The sequence below is a fragment of the Haliaeetus albicilla genome, chromosome 9, assembly GCF_947461875.1.
Source record: "Haliaeetus albicilla chromosome 9, bHalAlb1.1, whole genome shotgun sequence".
NCBI classification, from domain to species: Eukaryota; Metazoa; Chordata; class Aves; order Accipitriformes; family Accipitridae; genus Haliaeetus; species Haliaeetus albicilla.
This window is the reverse complement of record NC_091491.1, coordinates 29,113,374-29,136,191: the sequence shown is the minus strand read 5'-3', so window position 1 is coordinate 29,136,191 and position 22,818 is coordinate 29,113,374. Positions and strand designations below refer to the sequence as shown.

General features: G+C 37.5%; 1 protein-coding gene across 32 annotated transcripts in view; it reads left to right on the top strand.

Moving 5' to 3' along the window:
* DLG1 (discs large MAGUK scaffold protein 1) overlaps positions 1 to 22,818 on the top strand; it is a 173,983-nt gene that overhangs the window by 92,424 nt on the left and 58,741 nt on the right. For 11 of the 32 annotated variants that reach the window (XM_069792291.1, XM_069792302.1, XM_069792296.1 and 8 more), the window contains 6 exons: positions 9,960 to 10,058; positions 14,999 to 15,052; positions 18,738 to 18,788; positions 19,812 to 19,936; positions 21,297 to 21,466; positions 22,124 to 22,263. In XM_069792291.1, coding sequence (XP_069648392.1) covers positions 9,960 to 10,058; positions 14,999 to 15,052; positions 18,738 to 18,788; positions 19,812 to 19,936; positions 21,297 to 21,466; positions 22,124 to 22,263 — 639 coding nt within the window. Of the gene's footprint in view, positions 1 to 6,287; positions 6,585 to 9,959; positions 10,059 to 14,998; positions 15,053 to 18,737; positions 18,789 to 19,811; positions 19,937 to 21,296; positions 21,467 to 22,123; positions 22,264 to 22,818 lie in introns of those variants that run through there. The other 21 variants (XM_069792290.1, XM_069792323.1, XM_069792297.1 and 18 more) reach the window with 5 other exon arrangements.

Genomic DNA, 22,818 nt, shown 5'->3' with positions numbered 1-22,818 from the left:
AGTGCATTTTTAAAGCAAAGTAATGGTCTGTTGATAAGAGAGAACGTTTGTCACATGAAAGAAATAACAAACCTGTAGAGAGGGAAAATCTTGAGTCATACTTGTATTAATGGTATTACCTTTTTTTGGCGTATCCTCTGTATTTGGCATATTTTTTACTCTCTAGACTAGCCTGTTGGCACTGGCAATACTCATGCCTGGGTAGAATTGGGTCTTGTGTCTTTGCAGTTCTCAAAATTCAGATACGTGCAGTGTATTAGTATGTCTGTCTGTGTTATATGCTGTTTTGATATATGAACACTTTGGAATTTCAAGTCAATATTTAAATGATTGCTTATGTTCAAATAGTTCTATATGGTTTTAGCTCTTGTGAAACTTGGTAATTTTTTGTTTGATTTCTGTGGAACTTTGTTTTGGCAGTAGGGAAATACTTGTGGTATGTGTTATTTCTGAATGCCCTTGATGCTACATTTTGTTTAAAGTTCTGGAGAAATACACTCAGGAAAAACATGCATGTCAGTTTCATTGTTTAACAACTCAAGTCACTGACATTGTGGTACTAAGGACCTGCCCATGCCACAGGATGGCACTTAGGGAGGAATATGGCAGAGACAGTGCATCAGTGTTAATTCTAGCTGTGTGCTCAGATATAGGTGCTCTGGGCAGCATACAGCTAATGTGGATTATGAATGAGGATGGATGACAGTTGTGCTTTGTTCTTACCACCACTGGACCCCACCAAACAGCCTATATAAATCACTGAAGGTATGTTCAGATGAGTATTGACTTTTGTGATTTTGAGGAAGATGGATACAAAGTTCTTAAAATAGCAGGCTTCACTACTGAAATGTCCTGTGGCATTCTAGGATGTAGTTCAGAGAAAAGACATAAAACTACACTGCCAGACCTTAAATTATGTATCTCTAGAAAGAAAATATGCCTTTTATATTCAGCTTTGTCACTGGCTATTGAATCAAAATTGTTTTCTTCTTACCACTTTTAAAGTTTTGTTCACTTTGGAAGGTATTTTATTTCCTACTTTCAAGGAAAGGTAATGAATATGGGCTTGTTTTATCAGTCAGGTCACAGCAACAGAAGTTGCTGATTTTGTGGTATCCACTTGAAGGCAGTGGAAGGGGTGAAGTACAAAATTATTTTTGGAGGATTCTCCCAGCTATTAGAATGTCTTCCTGAAGTAATGACAGTTGTTTATTGAAACTTTAAAAAAGATCTTTGCAGTAGATATTACTTGTCAAATATTAGTACTCTTTTCCCTTTCCATGGGTATTGTTTTTATCCAGCTGTTGAGTGGGTGTTATAGAATGTGGAAAGAAGATGATTCTTGAAGAAGTACTGCTTGTAAAAGATTACTGGCACTTTAACAGATTGCTGCAAACAAACGTGCACTGTACATTTGATGTAGTAATTTCAAAGAATGAAATATTGATAATTTGGCTTTGCGTTGGCAACAAATTGTTCAGAGTTGGTATGTAATATGAAAACACAACCTGATCCTGAACCCCCTCTGGTTATGAAAAACCACTTAGTGCTTGATATTAGAGTAGAGCAGTTCATGCTAGTAATTAATACCATCTGCAGAGAACACGTTACAGGTTCAGGCTTTCTGCAGTCAAAAGGTGATCTGCCAAACCAGTGCAGCTTTAGTTACATAACTGCTTTTTGTTGCTCTGAATTATGCATATGTCCCACTGCTTTGCGAGGGATCCCCCCGCTTGTTCCTTCCACCCCCCTTCTTCCTTCCTTCCACCCCCCTTCTTCCTTCCTTCCACCCCCCCTTCTTCCTTCCTTCCACCCCCCCTTCTTCCTTCCTTCCACCCCCCCTTCTTCCTTCCTTCCACCCCCCTTCTTCCTTCCTTCCACCCCCCCTTCTTCCTTCCTTCCACCCCCCCTTCTTCCTTCCTTCCACCCCCCCTTCTTCCTTCCTTCCACCCCCCCTTCTTCCTTCCTTCCACCCCCCCTTCTTCCTTCCTTCCACCCCCCCTTCTTCCTTCCTTCCACCCCCCCTTCTTCCTTCCTTCCACCCCCCCTTCTTCCTTCCTTCCACCCCCCCTTCTTCCTTCCTTCCACCCCCCCTTCTTCCTTCCTTCCACCCCCCCTTCTTCCTTCCTTCCACCCCCCCTTCTTCCTTCCTTCCACCCCCCCTTCTTCCTTCCTTCCACCCCCCCTTCTTCCTTCCTTCCACCCCCCCTTCTTCCTTCCTTCCACCCCCCCTTCTTCCTTCCTTCCACCCCCCCTTCTTCCTTCCTTCCACCCCCCCTTCTTCCTTCCTTCCACCCCCCCTTCTTCCTTCCTTCCACCCCCCCTTCTTCCTTCCTTCCACCCCCCCTTCTTCCTTCCTTCCACCCCCCCTTCTTCCTTCCTTCCACCCCCCCTTCTTCCTTCCTTCCACCCCCCCTTCTTCCTTCCTTCCACCCCCCCTTCTTCCTTCCTTCCACCCCCCCTTCTTCCTTCCTTCCACCCCCCCTTCTTCCTTCCTTCCACCCCCCCTTCTTCCTTCCTTCCACCCCCCCTTCTTCCTTCCTTCCACCCCCCCTTCTTCCTTCCTTCCACCCCCCCTTCTTCCTTCCTTCCACCCCCCCTTCTTCCTTCCTTCCACCCCCCCTTCTTCCTTCCTTCCACCCCCCCTTCTTCCTTCCTTCCACCCCCCCTTCTTCCTTCCTTCCACCCCCTTCTGCCCCCCTCCACCCCCTTCTGCCCCCCCTCCCCCCTTCTGCCCCCCTCCCCCCCTTCTTCCCTCCCTCCCCCTTCTTTCCTTCCTTCCCCCTTCTTTTCTTCCTTCCCCCTTCTTTTCTTCCTTCCCCCTTCTTTTCTTCCTTCCCCCCTTCTTTTCTTCCTTCCCCCCTTCTTTTCTTCCTTCCCCCCTTCTTTTCTTCCTTCCCCCCTTCTTTTCTTCCTTCCCCCCTTCTTTTCTTCCTTCCCCCCTTCTTTTCTTCCTTCCCCCCCTTCTTTTCTTCCTTCCCCCCCTTCTTTTCTTCCTTCCCCCCCTTCTTTTCTTCCTTCCCCCCCCTTCTTTTCTTCCTTCCCCCCCCCTTCTTTTCTTCCTTCCCCCCCCTTCTTTTCTTCCTTCCCCCCCTTCTTTTCTTCCTTCCCCCCCCTTCTTTTCTTCCTTCCCCCCCCTTCTTTTCTTCCTTCCCCCCCCTTCTTTTCTTCCTTCCCCCCCCCTTCTTTTCTTCCTTCCCCCCCCCTTCTTTTCTTCCTTCCCCTTACTGGTGTGACTGCAAGGCAGGCTCTGCCTTACCTCACACATGTGTATGTAATTGGGCAGAATGATCCCTGTGACTCTCAAATATCTGATTAATCTCTTTTAATATCATTCTTCTTGCCTTCTCTACTTTTTTTTCCTTTTTTTTTTTTGCTGTTTTCTGTTTTCATTTTGTTTACACCATGATTGTTATAGATAAGCCTTACCACACTTTGATTATATATTCCTTTCCCCTTCTTCCCATTTTTATTTGACCAAGATGCTGTATTCACTTTCCATACTTGCATAACACTAAATTTCAATGCAGCCTAAGCTTTTTCACTGGAGGTTGCCCTGGCACACCGTCCAGCCCTGGATGAGTTAGGTGTTCTGCCTGTACCTCCTGTTCCTTGGCTGTGTTCTGGTGCCTCGACTGTTGCTCTTGGAACTACAAGGGCCTTCAAGTTTTTGTTTTCTTTTAATTATTGATATCTTATTAATATCATCTTGGGGACCAAAGGCATGAGGACTTGCAGAAAAACTTATCCTGTTACCAGTTATCTTCTACGTCATCTTCATTCTTTTGCCACTAAAGTCAGCGTGTCTGAAAGCACACTGCAGAGATGTGAATTCCTTTGCGTCTCATCTTTTGCCTTGTGTCTTCCCTTTTTTTGTTTGGAGGAGAATACAGAAAGCCAGACAACTGGGTTTCCAAGCATATGGTATCCAGCATCTCTTCCCCTTGCCCTCACTTTCTCACTTAGCACACTTCAAAGCTGATTTTCTTTTTAATCAAGAGGCTACTTGGTCTATGTGTTTTCCATGAAGTTGATGCCTCCAGGAATAAGATGTTCCTGTTGAATCTGGAACATCACCTGTTTTGGGATTTATTATGTACACAAGAGAAAAGCCTAATACCCCAAACCACTTGCTTCTTCCTTTCTACATTTTCGTAATTAGACAATGTCATGCTGTGTAGAAAATAGCAAGTACTGATATGCAAGTAAAATGGGTGGTATGAATGCAGCTTGCTAAACCTCAAGCAATTCTGATAACATCTCTGGAAAAAAAAAATGTTTGTCTGTGGTCTACAAAAGCAGTCATTTGGCACACCGTTGCCAAAGAGGATACTGATATAGAAGCTTTGACACAAGGCACAGCCTCTGTCCAAATAATTCCTGCAGGCTGGGGAATGTGCCTGATAATTGTTCAGTATTAATGCATCTGTGGAAATTTCTCAAGGGAGAAAAAGTTTGTTGTGATGTGCTGGTTTTGAACTGTTTACCTATATGCACATTAACAACATGGTTATCTTCCTCTCTGCCTTTGCTCTTCAATAGCAAAATCTAGATTCTTGGGTTGTCTAGAATAGAACAATTGCCGTGCATCTGCCCATATGTATTAGTGGGACAGAGTCCTCCAGCTCCCTGATACTTCAAAGGCAAAAGACATACCTACCATATGCATGTGCAAGTCTACAACTCTTTGTATGACCAACACATTTCTAGCTTCCTGTCATTGGCCAGAAACCTTTCTGTCTCTGCATTTATGAATATTGCATTAATGATGCGTTATGCAGCTCTTGATTGCATCCATTCTGGGTAGAAGATGAGACCTGGCAGCTCTTGGTGATTAGAGGAGCATCTGTCAGTTCCTATTTATCTCTTAATATCCATGTTATAAATAACTGGAAATGTTTGTACTTAGGTCTGTAGTTCTAGATTTTTATTCTTTGTGTAAAAATTATGCTAACTCATATTATTTAAATATTCAGATTTGTGTAGGAAAGTGTAGGAAATGCTATGGACTGATGAACTTTCTCCATTTTATTGAATACAGTACAGCTGATATAATCAAGCTTTGTTTCCTATGGGCTGGTGTCCTTCATTCTTATCATATCTAGTGCTAGATATTCAGATTCACAGCATATTCCTAGAACAGACCCATGGGGCAAGAGGCAGATGGTGTGTGCTGTGGCTGGCCCAGAGCTGTGCAAATGCTGGTTGTGTGTCCACTGTCGAGAAGACTGTATGACCACTGACTTGAGCCTGCTTCTTCCTTCTGTAAGGCTAGGAATATAGATGTCTCTATTTAGCTGTCCATTTTCATGTAGACTCTGGAAAATTAACTTTTGATCCTTACCTCTTTTTAGAATGATTAATTTAAAATTGGCTGGTAAAGTTAAATATTCAACAGCATGATTAAATCAAGCTAGCTCCTTATTGTGTGCTTTTGGGGGGGGTAGGAGTTGCTTTGAAGCTTTTTTGTTCTGAAAATTGGGGTGAAAATGTAATACAGAGATCACGTATCCCTGGCATTAAAAACTGAATTAATAAAATAATAACTCAGGTTTGTTTAATTTTTTTCTTTTAATTTAAACAATGTACACCTTAAAATTGTGGTATCAGTGCTGCTGTGTTTCATGGAAATGCAACTCTTAAAATTACTAACACAAAGTAATTCTTGCCATTGTTATGGTCTGAACAGATTTGTTTTCTATGATGGAAGTTTAATGTTGAAATCTTGTACAATATATCTGCCCATTCACAATTCATATACTTTTCATCATAAGCTCCTTTAAATTCCTTAGTTTTCAGCCCCCATAAAGTGTTCAGAAAAGTAGAGGAATTGGTATATTTTAAAATTTCCTATTTGTAAACCTTGGAGAAGTTTTGAGGTGGTAAAAATACAACAAAGTTTAGGGATAGTGGAAGCTTATGAGGGAAAGAAAATAACTGTAACCTTTCATAGTTTCTTTTTAATAAATAAAGTCAGATGACTCTTGCCATCTATTCAATAATTTGTGCATTGCATTGATTATTTATGCCCAGCAAATTGACTGTTTTGTGGTGGTTCAATGGTGCTCTTTAAATAGTGTGAGAGAGTACACAACATGCAGTACTAGCTGAAACAGCATTTAATGTTTCTTCCTATGACCATAATCTAGAAAACAGTCATATTTTTAACTTTCTCGGGAAGCAATATTTTGGTTTATTTTCCCTCCATATTTTTTTTTTCAAAAAGGACTATTTGTGTTGTTAATTTCATGACTACTTACTGTCATGACTACAAATACTGTGGTGCTACAGATGACCGTGAAATGGGAACGCTCAAGCTCACCGATTTAACAAGGAGCCCAAGAATGGAAATACGTCAAAATCTTCATATGCAGCCAAAGCAGCCTTTCCAACATCAGCAGCGGGCACTGAGCATTCGTACATCTTTTAGCTCATCCACGCTGCCGGTGTCTTCCAAACACAGAGGAAAATTCATAAACCTACGTGATAGTGTAAAAAAGAGTCCTACAAAAAGCACAGCAAAAGTAAAAGCTGCTAGTGGTTGGATGTCTGATGGCTCATGTTCTAATTGTTCTTTAGAAAAGGTATGTATTGCACTAGGTGTTTATAGATGTGCATTTTTGATGCAAACCATAGAAAGTATGTCACACTTCTTTCTTTCTGTAGTTTTATCTCTGCTATTTCTAGAGACTTTGTTACTTAATTTTCTTTTGTATTTTATCACTAGAAATCAAAGTAGCAATAATTGAATCTGGGCTGGCAAAGAAATACTTCTGCTCAGCATTTTCCCATTAAGGTTGTTGCACTCTATACAGTGTGAGTTTTTTTTACAGTAATTTCTTGAAAGTGAGGAAAGTCTGGTTTGCTTGATTTTTGTTCTCCAAAATGTATCTTTTAGTACTTTACAAAGAGCAGCATTATAGAATTTGCTGGTTTAGTTGGTCTGCTTCAGGATGTGTATGGTACTCTGATTTAATTTCAGGTTAATTGATATTTCCTCACAGAAGGAGTTACTGTGTGTGTTGGTTAAACATGAGAAAATGGGTGTGTTCTTCCTTTTCACAACATCTGGACTTAGATTTGGAGGCATTTGTTTTAACTGATCACTTAAAGGCATTATTATCTCAGCTTTTTTTAAACATATCACTTAAATGATTATTTTTTTGTATATAAATTTTAAAGTCCATCCTTAAACTTTAAAAAAAAATTACTTGAGATTTATCGTACTGTTGTAACAGAATGGCTTTTCACTGTAGGTGTTAGAACACTTAGTTAGGCGGACTGGCTCTGTTAAAGTGAGTTACTGTTTAAGTCATGCATTCCTATATATATAATAGTCTATCATAATTATGTGCTACAGTTCCTATGTATTCAACACAAGGTTTTTAATTGGCCCACTACTTTCTTCATAGCTTGGATTAGTTTGTGTCCATTTAAACCAAGATAATTAAATGTTTTAGTCAGATGTCTTTAAAGTTATTTTGAGGAGAAGCTTTTGTTTTTCAGAATACTTTAGTGTATTTTTGGACAATTCCTAAAACTTACAAGTGATTCTTGGAAATTCCTGGGAAGCGGAGCATTGAAAGCGATACTGTGGGTTATTGGACCTTATTTAGCTGATCTCACAGATACCTGTATCATATAATCATTTTCAGACTGATTATGTACCATACTAAAATAAAATTAGCATTCTTCTGTCATAAGGAAGTTCCAGGTCTTCTTTCTCTGATGATTAAAAATCTTTTAATTTCTTGCATTGTCTTTCCTTGTGGTAGCCATAGTGCCTACATCAGTTCACTGTATTCCATGAAACATTTAAGTGAAGACAGTCTTACCTTCAGTTGGATTTGCAGATCCTTTGAAAGTGGTTGCCAGTGTTGTCACCTCTTCCCTCACCCACATGGTAGTGGAGGAGACTCAACAGGAACATTGCTAGGACGCTTGGAGGAGCAGGGAGCAGCTTTTAAGAGTCAGTGCATACTAAACCAACAGCACAAAGGGAAAATACAGTGACAGTACTAATAGCTGATGAGACCAGAACCTGAAAGAATTGAAGGACTTCGAACAATGTCAGTTTTAAAATAATAAGGCTAAAAATTGGAACTGGTTGGGAGGGTTCTTGAAGCATTTGGGAATGAGAAGCCCAGAGAGACATAGGAGTTAAGAACTGATAAAAGGAAGGAAGCAGGAAAATAGAGCTGCCATTTGGTGTAAAGACAGGGGTGCAGACTGGCCCATGAGGAAAGCAGCTGCAACTTGCTCAGTTAGTTTGCCAAGTCAAAGGGCAGGGAAGTATATGGTCAGTATCTAAGTATAACTTCAGTTTAACTTTCTCTTATTGCAGGAGTTGTAACTGTAAAGCTGGAATTTCTCTGACCTGCTAATACTTATCTTTTCAGCCTTAATGTTGTGTTATATTTTGATATGTAATATGTGCGTATCTGAAATTTTGGTTAACAGGCTATTTACTGTGTACATACATGGGAAACTGCTTACTTTGGAACAAGGCAGGCTTGAAGGGGTGGCTTATTTTTTGCATGTGCAGGGCTGAGTGATTGCTCAAGCTATTTAATTTGATCGGTCCTCTAAAGGTTGTATCGTTCTTCCAATAACTGTAGGTTTGTTGCACTGAGCATTACCCACATCGTTTGCAAAATGTGTATTGTCATTTTTCTAGACCAATTTAGATTCTCCCCCATCCTCCTTTTTTTAACACTTTGAAAGATTGTGCTGTTGTCCGTAGATGTAAGGATGTTTAAATGACATTAGTAGTAATCTCTCAAGATACCAAATATATCTTGTTCTTACATCTTTCAATAACTGCAACATTTTTCACCAGCTGTTCATTTTGGATAGATTGACTTTGAGTTAAAAAAAAAAGTAGAAATACCATATGTACATTTAATAAGGGTTGTTGCTCTTGGACTGGTTCAGGTTTCTTTAATATTTGTTTTTACTCTTTAATTTGGTGTATGCTGTTGGTGTATGTTGCTTTGTCTTGTAAACATTTTAAAAGTTTGAGATATTTTAATACTGTTATGTTCTGGGGTTTTGGTTCATTTTCAGAATTTAGTATTTTCTTTTGTCATTATGCTTCATTATATTTAAAGATCACAAGAGTGTCTTGGAACAACTAAGTTGTGAGAGCTTTCATGTGCTGTTCAGCTTGTAATTTTGATGATAGTTGCCAGTAGTTTATGTTGCTGACAGCTTGTTGACAACCAGTATGTTAACATCTCAAAATGATCTGAGTCAACGTTTTGCTCAAAATGCTGTTTGTAATCTTGTTCCCTTGCAGCCTGAGTGTCAGTAGCTTTCCTGATTATTATTTTAATGAAAATTCCTAAGACCAAAATTCTGCTAGTCTGAAGGCTTATGGTAAACCTGTATGAGCATCTCTGAGAGGTAGAATGAATCTGTTTTAGGATCTTCTGCCCATTTGACTAAAAGATTTTCTTTGATTTTTGCCCAGTTTAGAAACCTTAATGTCTTCTGACACACCCCACCCACCCCCCACCCCGCTTATCAAAGAGGAATATTAACTTTGTTCGGTGCTATCAACTTTAGCCACTGTTACCCTGCTTTTGCACTCTGTTGTATATTGGTGAAGGGCTTCTGTTGTGAAACCAGCCCACAAAAAGCCTGAGTCTGTCCACTGACATGAACAGGTTTTCTGTTGGGACCCCAAAGTCTCATTACTCTGTACTGCAAGGTGAGTAACTTGGTATGAATAAGCAATCTGGATATGTCTTACTACTTTCGGTTCTTTGACATTAGCACATTGCTGGGGATGCACTGCCATATACAGCATAAAGGTGGTTATTTGTCTTCAGTTGTAGTTATAGTCTCCAAATCCATGTGATATTTCAGATTTTTTTTAAGCTGTTAAATTTGAATCTTCTTGTTTTAAAATGTTTTCCTAGTTTTTGTCATTTTGACATTTTGTTGGTGATTTTTAGCCCACAGAAGCTGTTCCTTCCTCTTCTCCCATTGTCCCTGTGATTCCTGTCCCACCAGTCCCTGCTGAGACCACTGTCATCCCATCCACCATACCACAGGTTTCTATTCTTTTATTTCTTTTTTTTTTTGTTAAATTTGTTCAAATTTTCTTTATTCAATTTATTTTATTGCTTTGTTTAAAACCACTTTTTGGTACTCTCACACACAGGTTTGAAATGAACTGTAAAATAGCTTAATGAACAATACACTAGAGTTTCATCCTAATTTTTGTTTTTATAGCAGCTTTTAATCCATTTAAAATATCCGTATTTTCATATGGAAGTATATTAGAAAGTTGTGAAATAACTAAAGAAAAAAAACCCAAAAGAATGGAAAGAAGCAATAGGATATTTTGTCTTCACACAATAGTTTTAGAGCCATTTCACCCTTAATAAAGTGTTATTGCTTGATTTATTTATTTATAGAAAATTGTTGTCTCATCTCATATACTACTACTTAATGTATGTCTCTCATTGATTACACTCGTATGGTGTTTCTAATGTTCTCAGCCGTTTGTTGGTATTAGTGTCTGTGGTGGAAAGAGACTTAACTGCAAGGTTCAAGCAAATGATGTGAACTTCACTTACAGATTTAACTGCAAGTTTCAAGCAAATGATTTGTTTGAACTTCACTTACAGACTTAACACGCCACTATTGCAGGTTTTACAGATACAGTGGAGGAATGCACTACTGCAATTTTAAAAGCAAGAGTAGTACACTATTAGAGCCACAAGCGATTCACAGACAACCACAAGCACACACGTGTTTACAAACTTAAAGCATAAACAATATTCACTTACCCCTCCAGGTAAGGGCTCTCAATCCCAGGGAAGCTACCTCGACCGGCATCCTGATCAAGGGGGGGAAGGGTCTCCTTCACAAGCCAACTGTATAGTTGGAGAAGTGGCTCCCTGATTTGCAACCTGAATCTTAAGGGTTTTTATGCCCTGACTTGTGGAACAGTGTGTATTGCTATGCCCGAGTCGATTATGATACATGCCTGAGTGGATTATGTATATGTGAGTGGAGTTTCCCCTTATCTATCTTTCTTTTGCTGGTCTGTCATCATTTGATGGGCAAGGTTGTCGTTTGCAACTGAAGCTGAAACCCTCCAGCTTTTCTGTACCGTGCTTGCTTCCTCAGGCAGCTGAATAGTGGTTGGACTGAGACTCAGGGCATACTATTTGTTAAGGGATTTCAAGGCTCAGTTCAGGTTTTGGTTCTTTGAATGGCGCAGCCACCGCCCTGTTTAGTTTAGGGTTTATCAGACAACCCCGGGCTAAGCTGTCTACACCGCTCCCCGAGTCGTCTCTGCAGAGGGACGGGGCCTCAAGGCAACCCAAGGCTGGGTCGCTTTTGTAACCCCCCATGAGTCGCCTGTGTGCGCTACACACGGTGAAACTTGTTTGTGAACCATGAGCCGGACAATCCACACAGTGTCCTTGGGGAGATTTAGAATACAAAAGGGGGTTTGGGGTTTTTTTTTTACTCCTCTATTCCAAATATATTTGACTCATAAAACGTGCTTCCCTTCTGGACCTTCATTCTTTAGGTCACATAATGTCAACACACAAAAAAACCCCCAACCCTGTCAAAACAAGTGAAAGCAGTAAACATTAATTAACATTAATATCTTGCATATAACTTGGAACATGTGACCACAGCATGGCAAGCTATAGAATAATTAAGGATAGGTTATATTTTTGCATATAGAATAGCATTCTGCTTTTATTTCAGTGCAAAAATCTCAAACGATGATAAGCTATCCAGACTATTACTGGGATATTTTTGTGGGATATACGTCAGTATTCTTTTTTCTTAAGGTCTGCTTTCAAGCAATGTGGCTAAACTTGCAACAGATAGTAATCTTTTTTTATCTCGGCTACATTGTTAAATTTTACAGCATCCAATAATTATCAAAAATTTTTACAGTTGGCTGTTTTGTAGTGCAATTTCTAGTGGATGTGTGTTTACATGAATCTGTCACCTATACTTTTCCCAAGAGGCAGACCAGAGATTTGATTAGTTTCAGAAATATTTCCTTCTTGTTGATGGATTCTGCTCACATCAGGATTTGAGGCAGACAGACTAGTGCAACCAGTGGATGGACTTCCATTGTCAGGCTTGATGGATAAAGATAAGTGAGTCTCCAGTAGCATTTACTTTCAGGGAATTGCCAGTAGGCTAAACTTAATTTGAAACAAAATAATTAGTGCTGTATTTTTTTTTGACTGCCATTGCTGTGACAGCATTACTGCCCATTGGTGATACTGGATTACAAGCAGAAGAGTAAGAATTGAGTGGTCTGTGCCTCTGCCTCCTGAGTTCATATAAATGTCTGCTGGAGTTAGCTGTGTAATTCTGTGTCATTTGTGATTCTAAGCAATTAGAAAATACCATAGAAAGTTATAATCAACTTTGGATTTGGCACATGCATTTTTGTGCAATAGATACATCTCTATTTTGTTAATCACTTTACCCTTTAGGCAAGCCCTTAGTCTGCTTGTAAATAAACTTGTCAAATGGCTTTTAAATATTTGAATAAGCCCTGGCACAGAAGCTTGAAAGTGTTAGGTAATTTGGAGAACTCTTGCAAAACAGACTGAAATACCCGGTCTTCCTTTCAAAAACATTTGATGTTTTGAGTTAGATGTTGTCCTGTGTTTTTGCAGTGTCCAGGCATACCTTCGGAATGCCTAGCACAAAGCTTTTCCGCTTCCTGCTTGGAAATGATAGTAAATTATTGCCTCTTGATGGAGAATTCACATAAATGCAGAAGGAGTGTTAGGAATAATCACTTAACTTACAGAAGGTATTTTGCATTGGTTGGCTAGTTTGTGTCTCAAACATACTGTTCACATAGAAATCTCACCTACTAATAGCAATTTGTTTTTAGTGAGTCTCCATCTTATTTTTTTAAGACATTAAAAGAAGAACATTTGTCAACCTCAAGAAAAGGATCCATGGGAAACCAGCATTAACTGGCACTGCTTTTGTTGAATATACTTGAATATTACAGAATCCTAATATTAAATAATAAATTCCAAAATTGAGTGAAATGTAAAGAACATGACTGAACTTTCAAAATTAATCCTTGTTTTATTTTCTATTTACAAATTAAAATTTTTTTCATAGTTGATACACAAATATAAAACAAATGTATGTATGCTGGTCCCTGGTAGATCCAGTGGAGATTAGACTCCTAATGCCTCATATTCAGTCATGTTCTCTTTAATACAGTGTGTTGTTTTGTTTTTCTTAGAATTGTGTTAATTGTAAAGCTCTTGCAGGGATGGTTATGCATATTTTAAATGATTGGTATTTTTAGCACAGGATCTTATTTTTAATTTAATCTTATTTTAATAGAACCTGCACTTGAATAAGAAGCAGAAATTGAGATATAACTTAATGGCAGAAGATGGTTGTGAGGTATAGCATTGTTTTGACAGAGGTTTTTGTCATGTATTAGTAACTAATACTTTATTTCTGTACTGCATAAAGTGTGCCCATGCTTCTGCTGAAAGAATTGCTGGGTGAGAAAGGCGTTTGATGGCATCTTGACAGTCATAAGTGTCATCCTTTTTGGTTCCTTTTTTTAATGGTCTACTCTGTTAACTTGCATAGATACCGCCTGATTTCAGTACTTATTAAATGATACAGGCCTAATTTCTGACACAGCATACCTGATAGTAGATTGATGACTCCTGTTTAGCGATGGTAGATTATTCATTTCAGCTTTTTTGTAAGGAACTTCTGAGTCATCACTTTCTAGCTTTTGGGAGCTTGTAAAAATCATAAATTCTTCAGAAGTATGTTGCTGTCATGGTAGTGAAACTAAAACGCAGGGTGTGAGTAGGTTAATGTAATTGTCGTGTTTTTGTAGGTCTTGAGTTTATCTTTGAATGAGTTTAATACTAGCTTCTATTGCAGCCTGTTAAACTGTCCCTAAATTTATTTCCACACGCACACATAAGAGATCTAAGGGGGAAAAAAAAAAAGAATGTCTCAATTTTAAAGATGATGAATTTTTATACATACAAAAAAAATCTCAGCTTCATTAAAACAGTAAGGAGGTTAGCTTTGTTTTGTGCTACTGAGTTTGTAGGTCCTGTTGAACTTAATACGTCAACAGTATTTGGAGCCTGGAATATATCTGCACGCTTTTTTTGTTGTTCTTAGAGCAGGCTAGAAGCTGCCTATCTTAAAGGCAGAAAATTGATGCAAAAACAGGAAATTTGTTTATTTGGAAGTATTTCAGATAAATGCCACCAGTCTGTATGGATTTTCTTTCAGTTAAAACTGCATTTTTCATAGAAAAATTCTCAATAATATCAGAGAGTAAAAGTGTTAGCTTATTCTACCAGTTCCTGGCTAGCAAGAATGCTATATTGTTTCATATTTCTGTAGCAATAATCTCTGATTGCTTATGGCTTGTGAATCCATAACAATTTTCTGATGGAAACACATGCTGCTGTGCAGTAGATTAATGTCTGCTGTGGATTTGCTTTCACAAGTCAGTTTTGTAGATCCTCTCTTCCCTAAGTTTGTATTTCTGCAAGTTTCCATTTTGCAGGCTGAAGGCAGGGGAGAGGGGGAGTCTTCCTGGTAGGAAGAAAGGAATCAAATCCACCAAAACTTGGTTTTAAGATATTGGCTGGTAAATCAACTTCTGAATGTCATACCACAAGTACTGTGGTAACTGGCATCATGTCAAATGGTGGCATGACCTAGGTTTTCTGTTGAAAAACGGGATAATAAATGACAGAACTTGTATGTAAAATATGAGCTCAGAATTTTGGAGGAGTATGGTTTTGTGGCATGAAAGCAATTTGTTCAGGGTAGAAACAAGTGTTTCAGAAGGTGAATTTTTGAGGTTTTTGGGCTGAGGCTACCTTTTAACAGAACTTTGAGAAACACAGCAAATTAAATGTTGTATAATTATCATTAGTATTGCTTTCTCTTATGCTGTATAATTATTTTTTTTATTCTTTTGTTAAAGGCAAATCCCCCTCCAGTGCTGGTGAATACAGATTCTTTGGAGACTCCAACATACGTAAGCCTACACTTGCTTTCAATTATAACTTTAGATAATGTTTTATGTATGTAGTTGTGTAGGTCTGTTGTTACTGTGTAATAAAACCTATTTTACTTCTCTGATGGTGCTTGATTTTGTCAGCTGTCCTCATGGTTTCTTGAAGTCCTTAAACAGCCATTTCATGAAGGGGGGGGGGGGGGGGGGGAAAGTTGTACATTTCAGGTGGAAGGTTCTGTGTGAGTACCAGTGTGTGACAGTGCAAAACTCAGTTGTTTGAGGTTCCAGAGGTTGAGTGTTCAGAGAACAATCTGTTTCTTCAGCTGTGCGGGCAGATGCTTTAATATTTAATGTGCCATTTCTGTTGCACTTTTCATAAAAACGCTTATTCATGCAGTAGCTATACTTAAGATTTTAGAGCTCTAAATGTTCATAAAAATGCATTGGTTCTGTTTGAAACATTAAGGTGGTAAGCGTAGTTACATGGAGGCTAAAATTTGTGTTTGGCAGTGTGTGATAGGAATACCACTGCAGAGAGAGACTTCAGAGGCTTTGGAATGTATGTCAGTCTGGCATAAGTTTCAGGTCTGAATTTTCGTCCTTTACCTTTCTACTATAGTTACTTATATCCCACTTGCTTGTTGTTTTCCCGAACAGTGTTAATGACTGTACTAGTTGCTTTATATTGTGTTTATTCTAAGCACTGGTATTAGCAAGTAAAGAGTAAATCTTGTCCTTGTCGAAAGCATTCATAACTTAGAAACGTTGCTAGAAAGGAGCTGTAATAATTTGACAGACAAAAGCGTGAATTAACAGTTTAAGCAGAAGACAAAAGATTAGTACAGTGACATAATTGGCTCATAAATGAGTCCCGAGTGTAATAATGATGTCTCTGACTAAAAGATCACAGCCGTAGCCTGCAGTGTGTGGCCCTTTTATTGATGTGATGCAGATACGGTTTAGAAAAGCATACTGAAGGTGAGGTGTCTCCCTGCCCACACAAACTAAGCCAAGAAGAAAAGTGATTAATAAATACGTATTCACATTTCAGAAGGCCCCATCTGATAGAGGCAGGAACACAGTAAGTGGAGGACAGTAGATAGTAGAAATAGGAAGAGAAAATAGCATTAACAGAACAAACTGGCACTCAAAATTTTAAGCTATCTAAATTATCGGTTTGCAGTGACTGTAAAACAAACAAGCCTATAACTATCTGTAATCTAACCTACTCTGTAAGCGTAGGAAGTTGAGTAAAGGAATATCCTTCTAGGTTCCCAGGTTGTTAAGCAGTAAGTAATATAAAATCATACTTGTGAGGTAACTGCATCATGAATCTACAGAAACCTTAGCTATTAAAGCTTTTTCTGTTGAAAGGAGAACAAAGCAAAATATGAAAAGTCATCAAGGAATAAATGGTCAAGAACACAGCTCTCGTTATCTGAATCTTAAAGCAGCTGAAGAAGTACTCACTCTTAGAACTCAAACTAGGTTGGAAACAGATGCCAAGCAGCAATTTTTTTATTCTTTGTAAAAGCCCAAAGAAATACAAACAAAACTCAAGTTGATGGCACATGGAAAAGAGTAACCATACCAGAGAAATGAACTTCAGTACAGCCAGAAGGCTCTAACCAAATTCTGCTGAACTACTAATAAGTTTTCAGATTCAAAGAAGATTGCTGTAGTGTAATTACAGCATTTGTACAGAACTTCCTTCATCCAGAGGGAGTCCCTGCAAATAAAGCTTGGCTTAATGGATCTGAGATCACTTCAAAACTTGCAAAAGGTAGAATAGGACAGTGATTTTTATCATTTGATGTATCCTTGCTCCTGTTTCTGCTAATGTTCAGTTTGTTAGATAAAATCAATTCAAAGGTAAATAAAAAAGGGGGGGGGACGGACTCTAGAACTGCGCTAAAGCGAAAGATAAAAATTGTGGAGGTTCTTGTTTGCTCCTGTTTATCTAGATGATATTTTAAAATTGGATTACGGAGTTTTGTACATGGAAATAAACAAGAGACTTCTTAAATATATTAGGACTGGCTTTGTTTTACCTAATGGTAATGAATAGGGAAAATATTAATTATCCTTGTTATTTATTTAAAAAAAAAAAAAGCCACATACTGATCAGTCATGGTGAACCATTTCCCAGGTACTGTCATGCTGGATGACTGGTTCAGTTAGCACATGTTGTCATTCTTGTAGATAATAGCTCAAGGACAAAGCTAACAAAAACTTCTTGATCGCAGTGGCTTCTTTTATGTTGGTGTAGTAATAGATACAGTTTCATGTATGCAGAAGGTCAAGACCTCTTCCCTTTTTAATGGAGAAATATCATGTGTTAAAACCACAGTATCTTTTCCACTGAACAAACTACTAAGGACATAATAATTTTTGAGGTACTGCACAAAGAAGAAAATAATAATCTTATGTCTGGAGTGGACATGGCCTTTGTTGTATTAAGGGGAGATATAATTAGAGATTGAGGAAAAACTGTAGTGAAGTTTAAATGAGCTTGATATTAGACAGCCTGTGTAAGTTGTGGCATCTCCAGCTTTTGGAGCTTTTAAATATGTTAAATAAGCATATGCAGAATGAAGCAGATGTGATCTTAATTTTGTTTGGGATGAATTAAAGTCCCTTTTTTAATTCTTTGCTAGCAAACTACAGATTTTAAAATGCTTTCTTCTATACATATATTTTGTATCTTTATAAAATCTTGAATAGTATGTTAAAAGTACAGAAGACTATCAGACATAAAATATCTTAAGAATACACAAGAAGCTTTGTAAAATAATAGTATAAATGTTATTTCTTACCTTATTAAATATTTCATCCTAAAAGGCTTGAAATAGGGGATTGCTTGTGGCTGCATGTTGTATATGCTGCTGTAGGTATCTGTGGAGGGAAGGATTTGAGTTCTGAGATATCTTAGTAATTGAAAAAAATAAATCTTAATGTTACTTTTATATTAAATATGGTTAAGAATTTGACATTTAATTATTTTCACCTAATCTGAATATTTGTTACTTCTGTTATTTGATTCTGTCCTGTAGGCAGCAAAGAATGTAGGTATCCTTTCTAACGAGGACAACGAGGCTTACTTCTAGTATTTTGAGGTTTCCATCTAGCTTTATAAAATATTCTTCTAAACTCTTCTTCTGTTTTTGATCCCGTTTTAATTTGTTGATCTTTAGTATATATGTGTAACATGATAAATAGTAATATAAAGTTATTAAATGTTGCTTTAGAAAGGTCTTACCCACTTCTAGTGAGAAATGGTATAAAGCATCAGTCTGATTTTTCTCTGCTCTGTGCAGAACACCAGTTTGAAAATACTGTTCATTCTTCTGTACAATTTCTTCTCTACCCCATGACCCCTTCCTTTTTTCTCAGTTTCAACTTGCTATATGGCCTGAGGAACATCTGATGATCTGGAGCATTTTTTTTTTTCCTGGCAATCAGAAGCAGAAGGCCTCTGCTCTACAATATGTGTGTAAAACAGTCTGCTTTCTGAAATCTTAACTTCTAAACTCATACAAAAAGAATGTCTGATTCATGTACAGAGCAGTGTGAAAATCATGTGTCCCCTCTGAGCTCAGTGGTCACTGTGAATCAGCTGAGATTTGATGGGAGTGAACCGCCAGCTGAGCAAACTGTCATGTAAAGTGTAAAATTCTCTGTAAGTCTCACTTTTCTTTCTTTATAGGTCAATGGCACGGATGCAGATTATGAGTATGAAGAAATTACTCTTGAAAGGGTAACATGCTAAATGTCTTTCTATACTCTTTTAGATGGGATCTATGATACCTTAATATGAAAAATTAACGTCTTGATACTGCTAAATGTCAATCCAAAACAATCCTTACTGTTTTGTATTTTTTTTTTCCTTTAGGTAGATTATTTAACCTAAAGAAAAAAATATACCCAGTTGCTGGAGCAGGAATAGACGTTTTTATTAATATCCTTGAATATTAAGAGGAAAATGGGGGAAGGATCTCCCTGAGACATACTGCATTTAATGTTCTTATCTAGGCTTGTAGAGAGTAATAACACAAATTATTATTTCATTTCCTATATTGCCACTTATGATAGGCTTTTATTTATACCATTTAGTTTTATATTGAGATTCAGGCTTCCAGTTGTGATTACAAGAGATGCCTTGGCATATGCATTGCTTCTTTAGGTTTACAATGTTGAGATCTATCTCAGTTCTCATTTCTTGAGCTGCACTGTTAACAAAAAGAAAGAAAGAAATGGTTGTATTTCACACCTGTGCAGTTCTGGTGGTTACTGAGAGGGTGAAGAGGTCTTGCAGTTTACAGTAAGAGCAGGCAACCTTTGAAGAGAAAATATCAGTCTGAATCTCTGCATCTGTGAGGATATATTACATATGTGACACAAATCATGTGGGGGCTTCTCTGGGAAAATAATTTGTCACTAATAATTTAATGAGGAGCAAATATTTGTATGAATAATCTCAAAGATCTAGCTCACTAGAGAGGGAAGTTTTTATCTAATTTATCAAGTTCACTTCAGTGAGAAAGCTGTGGGGTTGCAACTGTGTCTCTTACAGTTACACAATGACTTATGTTCTTCTATGAAAATAAGTAAATTATGTCTTACATATGGTTATATGTAGTATACTGCTTGAAGTGTCTTTTAGTATTTTTTATTGGTGAAAATTACATAGATTTGGTTCTATATTGAATCAAATAGATACACTTGAATATCTTTTCCCCCAAAAAGAAATGCGTAAATCTTTTTTCCCCTCTACCTTTAGGGAAATTCAGGACTTGGCTTTAGCATTGCAGGTGGTACAGACAACCCACATATTGGGGATGATTCAAGTATTTTCATTACAAAAATTATAGCCGGGGGTGCAGCTGCACAGGATGGAAGATTACGGTATGATGATTTTCTATGTTGGGTTGCTAAATGTTTGTTATTACATCTTCAAACAGTGGAGAGAATGTTTTCTGTTGCTTTTAGTAGTTTTACATGCTACATTACATTTTAAATAAGTTTTACTTACAGAAGTATTTTGTAAATAATGAAAAATATTTGAGTGGACCAATTATTTTTTTCCCCAACCAATAAAATCTGCATTTAAGTGAACTTTATCTTTTCTGTTTGGTGGTATAAGTTGATTATGCCATATGTTCTATAGTCCTTAATTCAATATACAATGGAAGAGCTTAGACAGGTAGGATAGGTAACTAACTCTTGGTTATCCATGTGCAGATTTCCTGATCTGTAAGATAGTTGAGCTTAATAACAACGCTCTTCTATGCTTGGTATAATTCTGTGTCTTAATTTTTCAAAGATACTACACATTTTCAAAAGCAATGGGTTTTTTTTGTTTAAATTAATAGCATACTCCTTCTCCAGTATACCTTGTTTTCTTATTTAACTGTGGACTGATACTACTACTTAACTCCTAGTGAGGAAAAGTTGGCGTATTACTAGATGGTAGCAAGTGATATTTGCAACTTTGAGAAGAGTACTGTTAGAAGTTAATAATAAATTGCATTAATAAATTACTTTTTTTAATCCAGAACAGCCTTTAAATATACTCCTGTATCACTGTGTGGAAAAAACCCACATCCAGTTGTAGGACCAGCTTTTTTTCTCGTGTTGTCAAATCATTTTTGGTGCAAATGCCTGATGCATTATGTTTTTTAGTCCTAATAAGCTTATTTCAAGGCTTCATTTTTAGCTTGTTGGCTATTGTCAGAGGTACATCTGGCAGAACACAGTGACAGGTGGGTCAGGCATTGTACTTAGTGTAATGAGAGCTCAGTGTTACTACAGCAACATGTTAAATGGAGTGGAAGGCCAGCACTTAAACAGCTTGTGAAAGGCAGTAATGGAGGTTGTGTTGTTCATATCATGGCTTAAAACTAGTGTGTTCTCACTGCATGCCTCCTAGTTTCTGAATTTTTTTAGTTTTCTCATAGCCCTAAATGTAGTTTGTACGAAGCTCTGTTCAAAATACTGTTTAAATGAAACACATGTAAGATGGCGTTCTCTTTGGCTGTGAACAAAATACTCCCTTTAAATGTCTTCTAGTAGTCCTTGGGTTGTTTTTTTTTAAAGCACTAATTAGTTTTAGACCATTGTCTTGACTCAGCATAATTTTGAAGCAAAATCTATGTATCTTATTGTGTTAACATGTATGTTAGTGTATTGTAGATAAAATATTAGGCTCCTAATGTGTCTGCTCTGCTATAACACAACAGCTGAACATGAATGTTGCTGTCTCTAGGGTTAACGATTGTATTCTACGAGTAAATGAGGTGGATGTTCGTGATGTGACACACAGCAAAGCAGTTGAAGCATTGAAAGAAGCGGGATCAATTGTACGATTGTATGTCAAAAGAAGAAAACCAGTCACAGAAAAAATAGTGGAAATCAAACTTGTAAAAGGCCCTAAAGGTATGTAGGAATTATAAAGCTTCTGTTTCACGAGAAGGATAGTGTTGACGATAGATTTCTGCATTTATTTTTCAAAATAAAATAGTAAGTTGCATATGACGTTCTAGGAAATGCAGAATAATGAAAAATAAGATAATGGCATCTCAAATGCTTCTGAATTTTCGTCCATGTCTTGAAACTTCCTGTAGAATGCATGTTTTTCTTTCAAATGATAAAAATGTGTTTCTGATAGTATTTAGTAATTTTTTTTAGTATATTACAAATGGGAGTAAAATATTTAATTGAATTACCTAGAAAGGATTTTGAGAGATTAAAAAACACTTAGACAGCTTTATTTTGTTTCTATATGGGTAAATGTTGGACAATGGTTCTTTAAATATTAGTGGAGATGCTATAGCTCTGCTGTGTGCATCTTTCACAAGGCATGGAGCAAATGGTTTAGTTTTTGATTTTCAGAACTTCTGTAAATGTTACATCTTCTCCAGAACTTTCTGGAAAACTATGGAGTTCATTTGGAAAGGCATCCAGTATTGCTTCAGCCAGAGCCTAGTATTTTTATATATGCATTTGTGTGATACAAATAGTATTATTAGTTATATAATAATTTGAATCTAATGAATGCTAAAAGGTTTCTTGAGTAACGATTTTATCTTCAAGCAGGTCTTGGTTTCAGTATTGCTGGTGGTGTAGGAAATCAGCATATACCTGGAGACAACAGCATCTATGTAACCAAAATCATTGAAGGTGGGGCAGCACATAAAGATGGCAAACTTCAGATTGGAGACAAACTTTTAGCTGTAAGTAAGAGCTGCATTTTTTTTATGGTCATTCACTTTTAGGCCCAGTAAGGGCATGGTTTACTTTGTGGTTAAGCTGCCTGCCAGTGGAGTGTTACTTCATAGAACTCAGTAAAAAAATTGATATTGCCAGGAAATCAATGATAAAAATTAAATCTGCAGTGTTCAACACCATCTCATCAGGAAATCTGAAATCTATTCCTGTCCCAACGTTTCATGCAAAACTTGTATTAATCACCATGTTTATTTCTGATGCCTGCTATTATTTTTCTGGGATCTGAGTGACAGGATTGTAAACTATCATACAATGGGATTGTTTCTCTTCTCAAAAAAGAACAACAGAAAGGAACTCCATGTACTGGTGGCTGGCCAGCCTGTAGTGAAACTGCGGCTTACATTGGATTTCAGTGTTTGTAATGCTTTGAATGGTTTGGTTGTTTTTTTTTTAAGTTTAAAATACTTCAAAGTTGAATTTTCTATGCACAAAGTAAAAGTAACTTTCAACTTTCTTAAATTCCATCCACAAATCTAGTTGTCCAGCTAGAAAAATGAGAG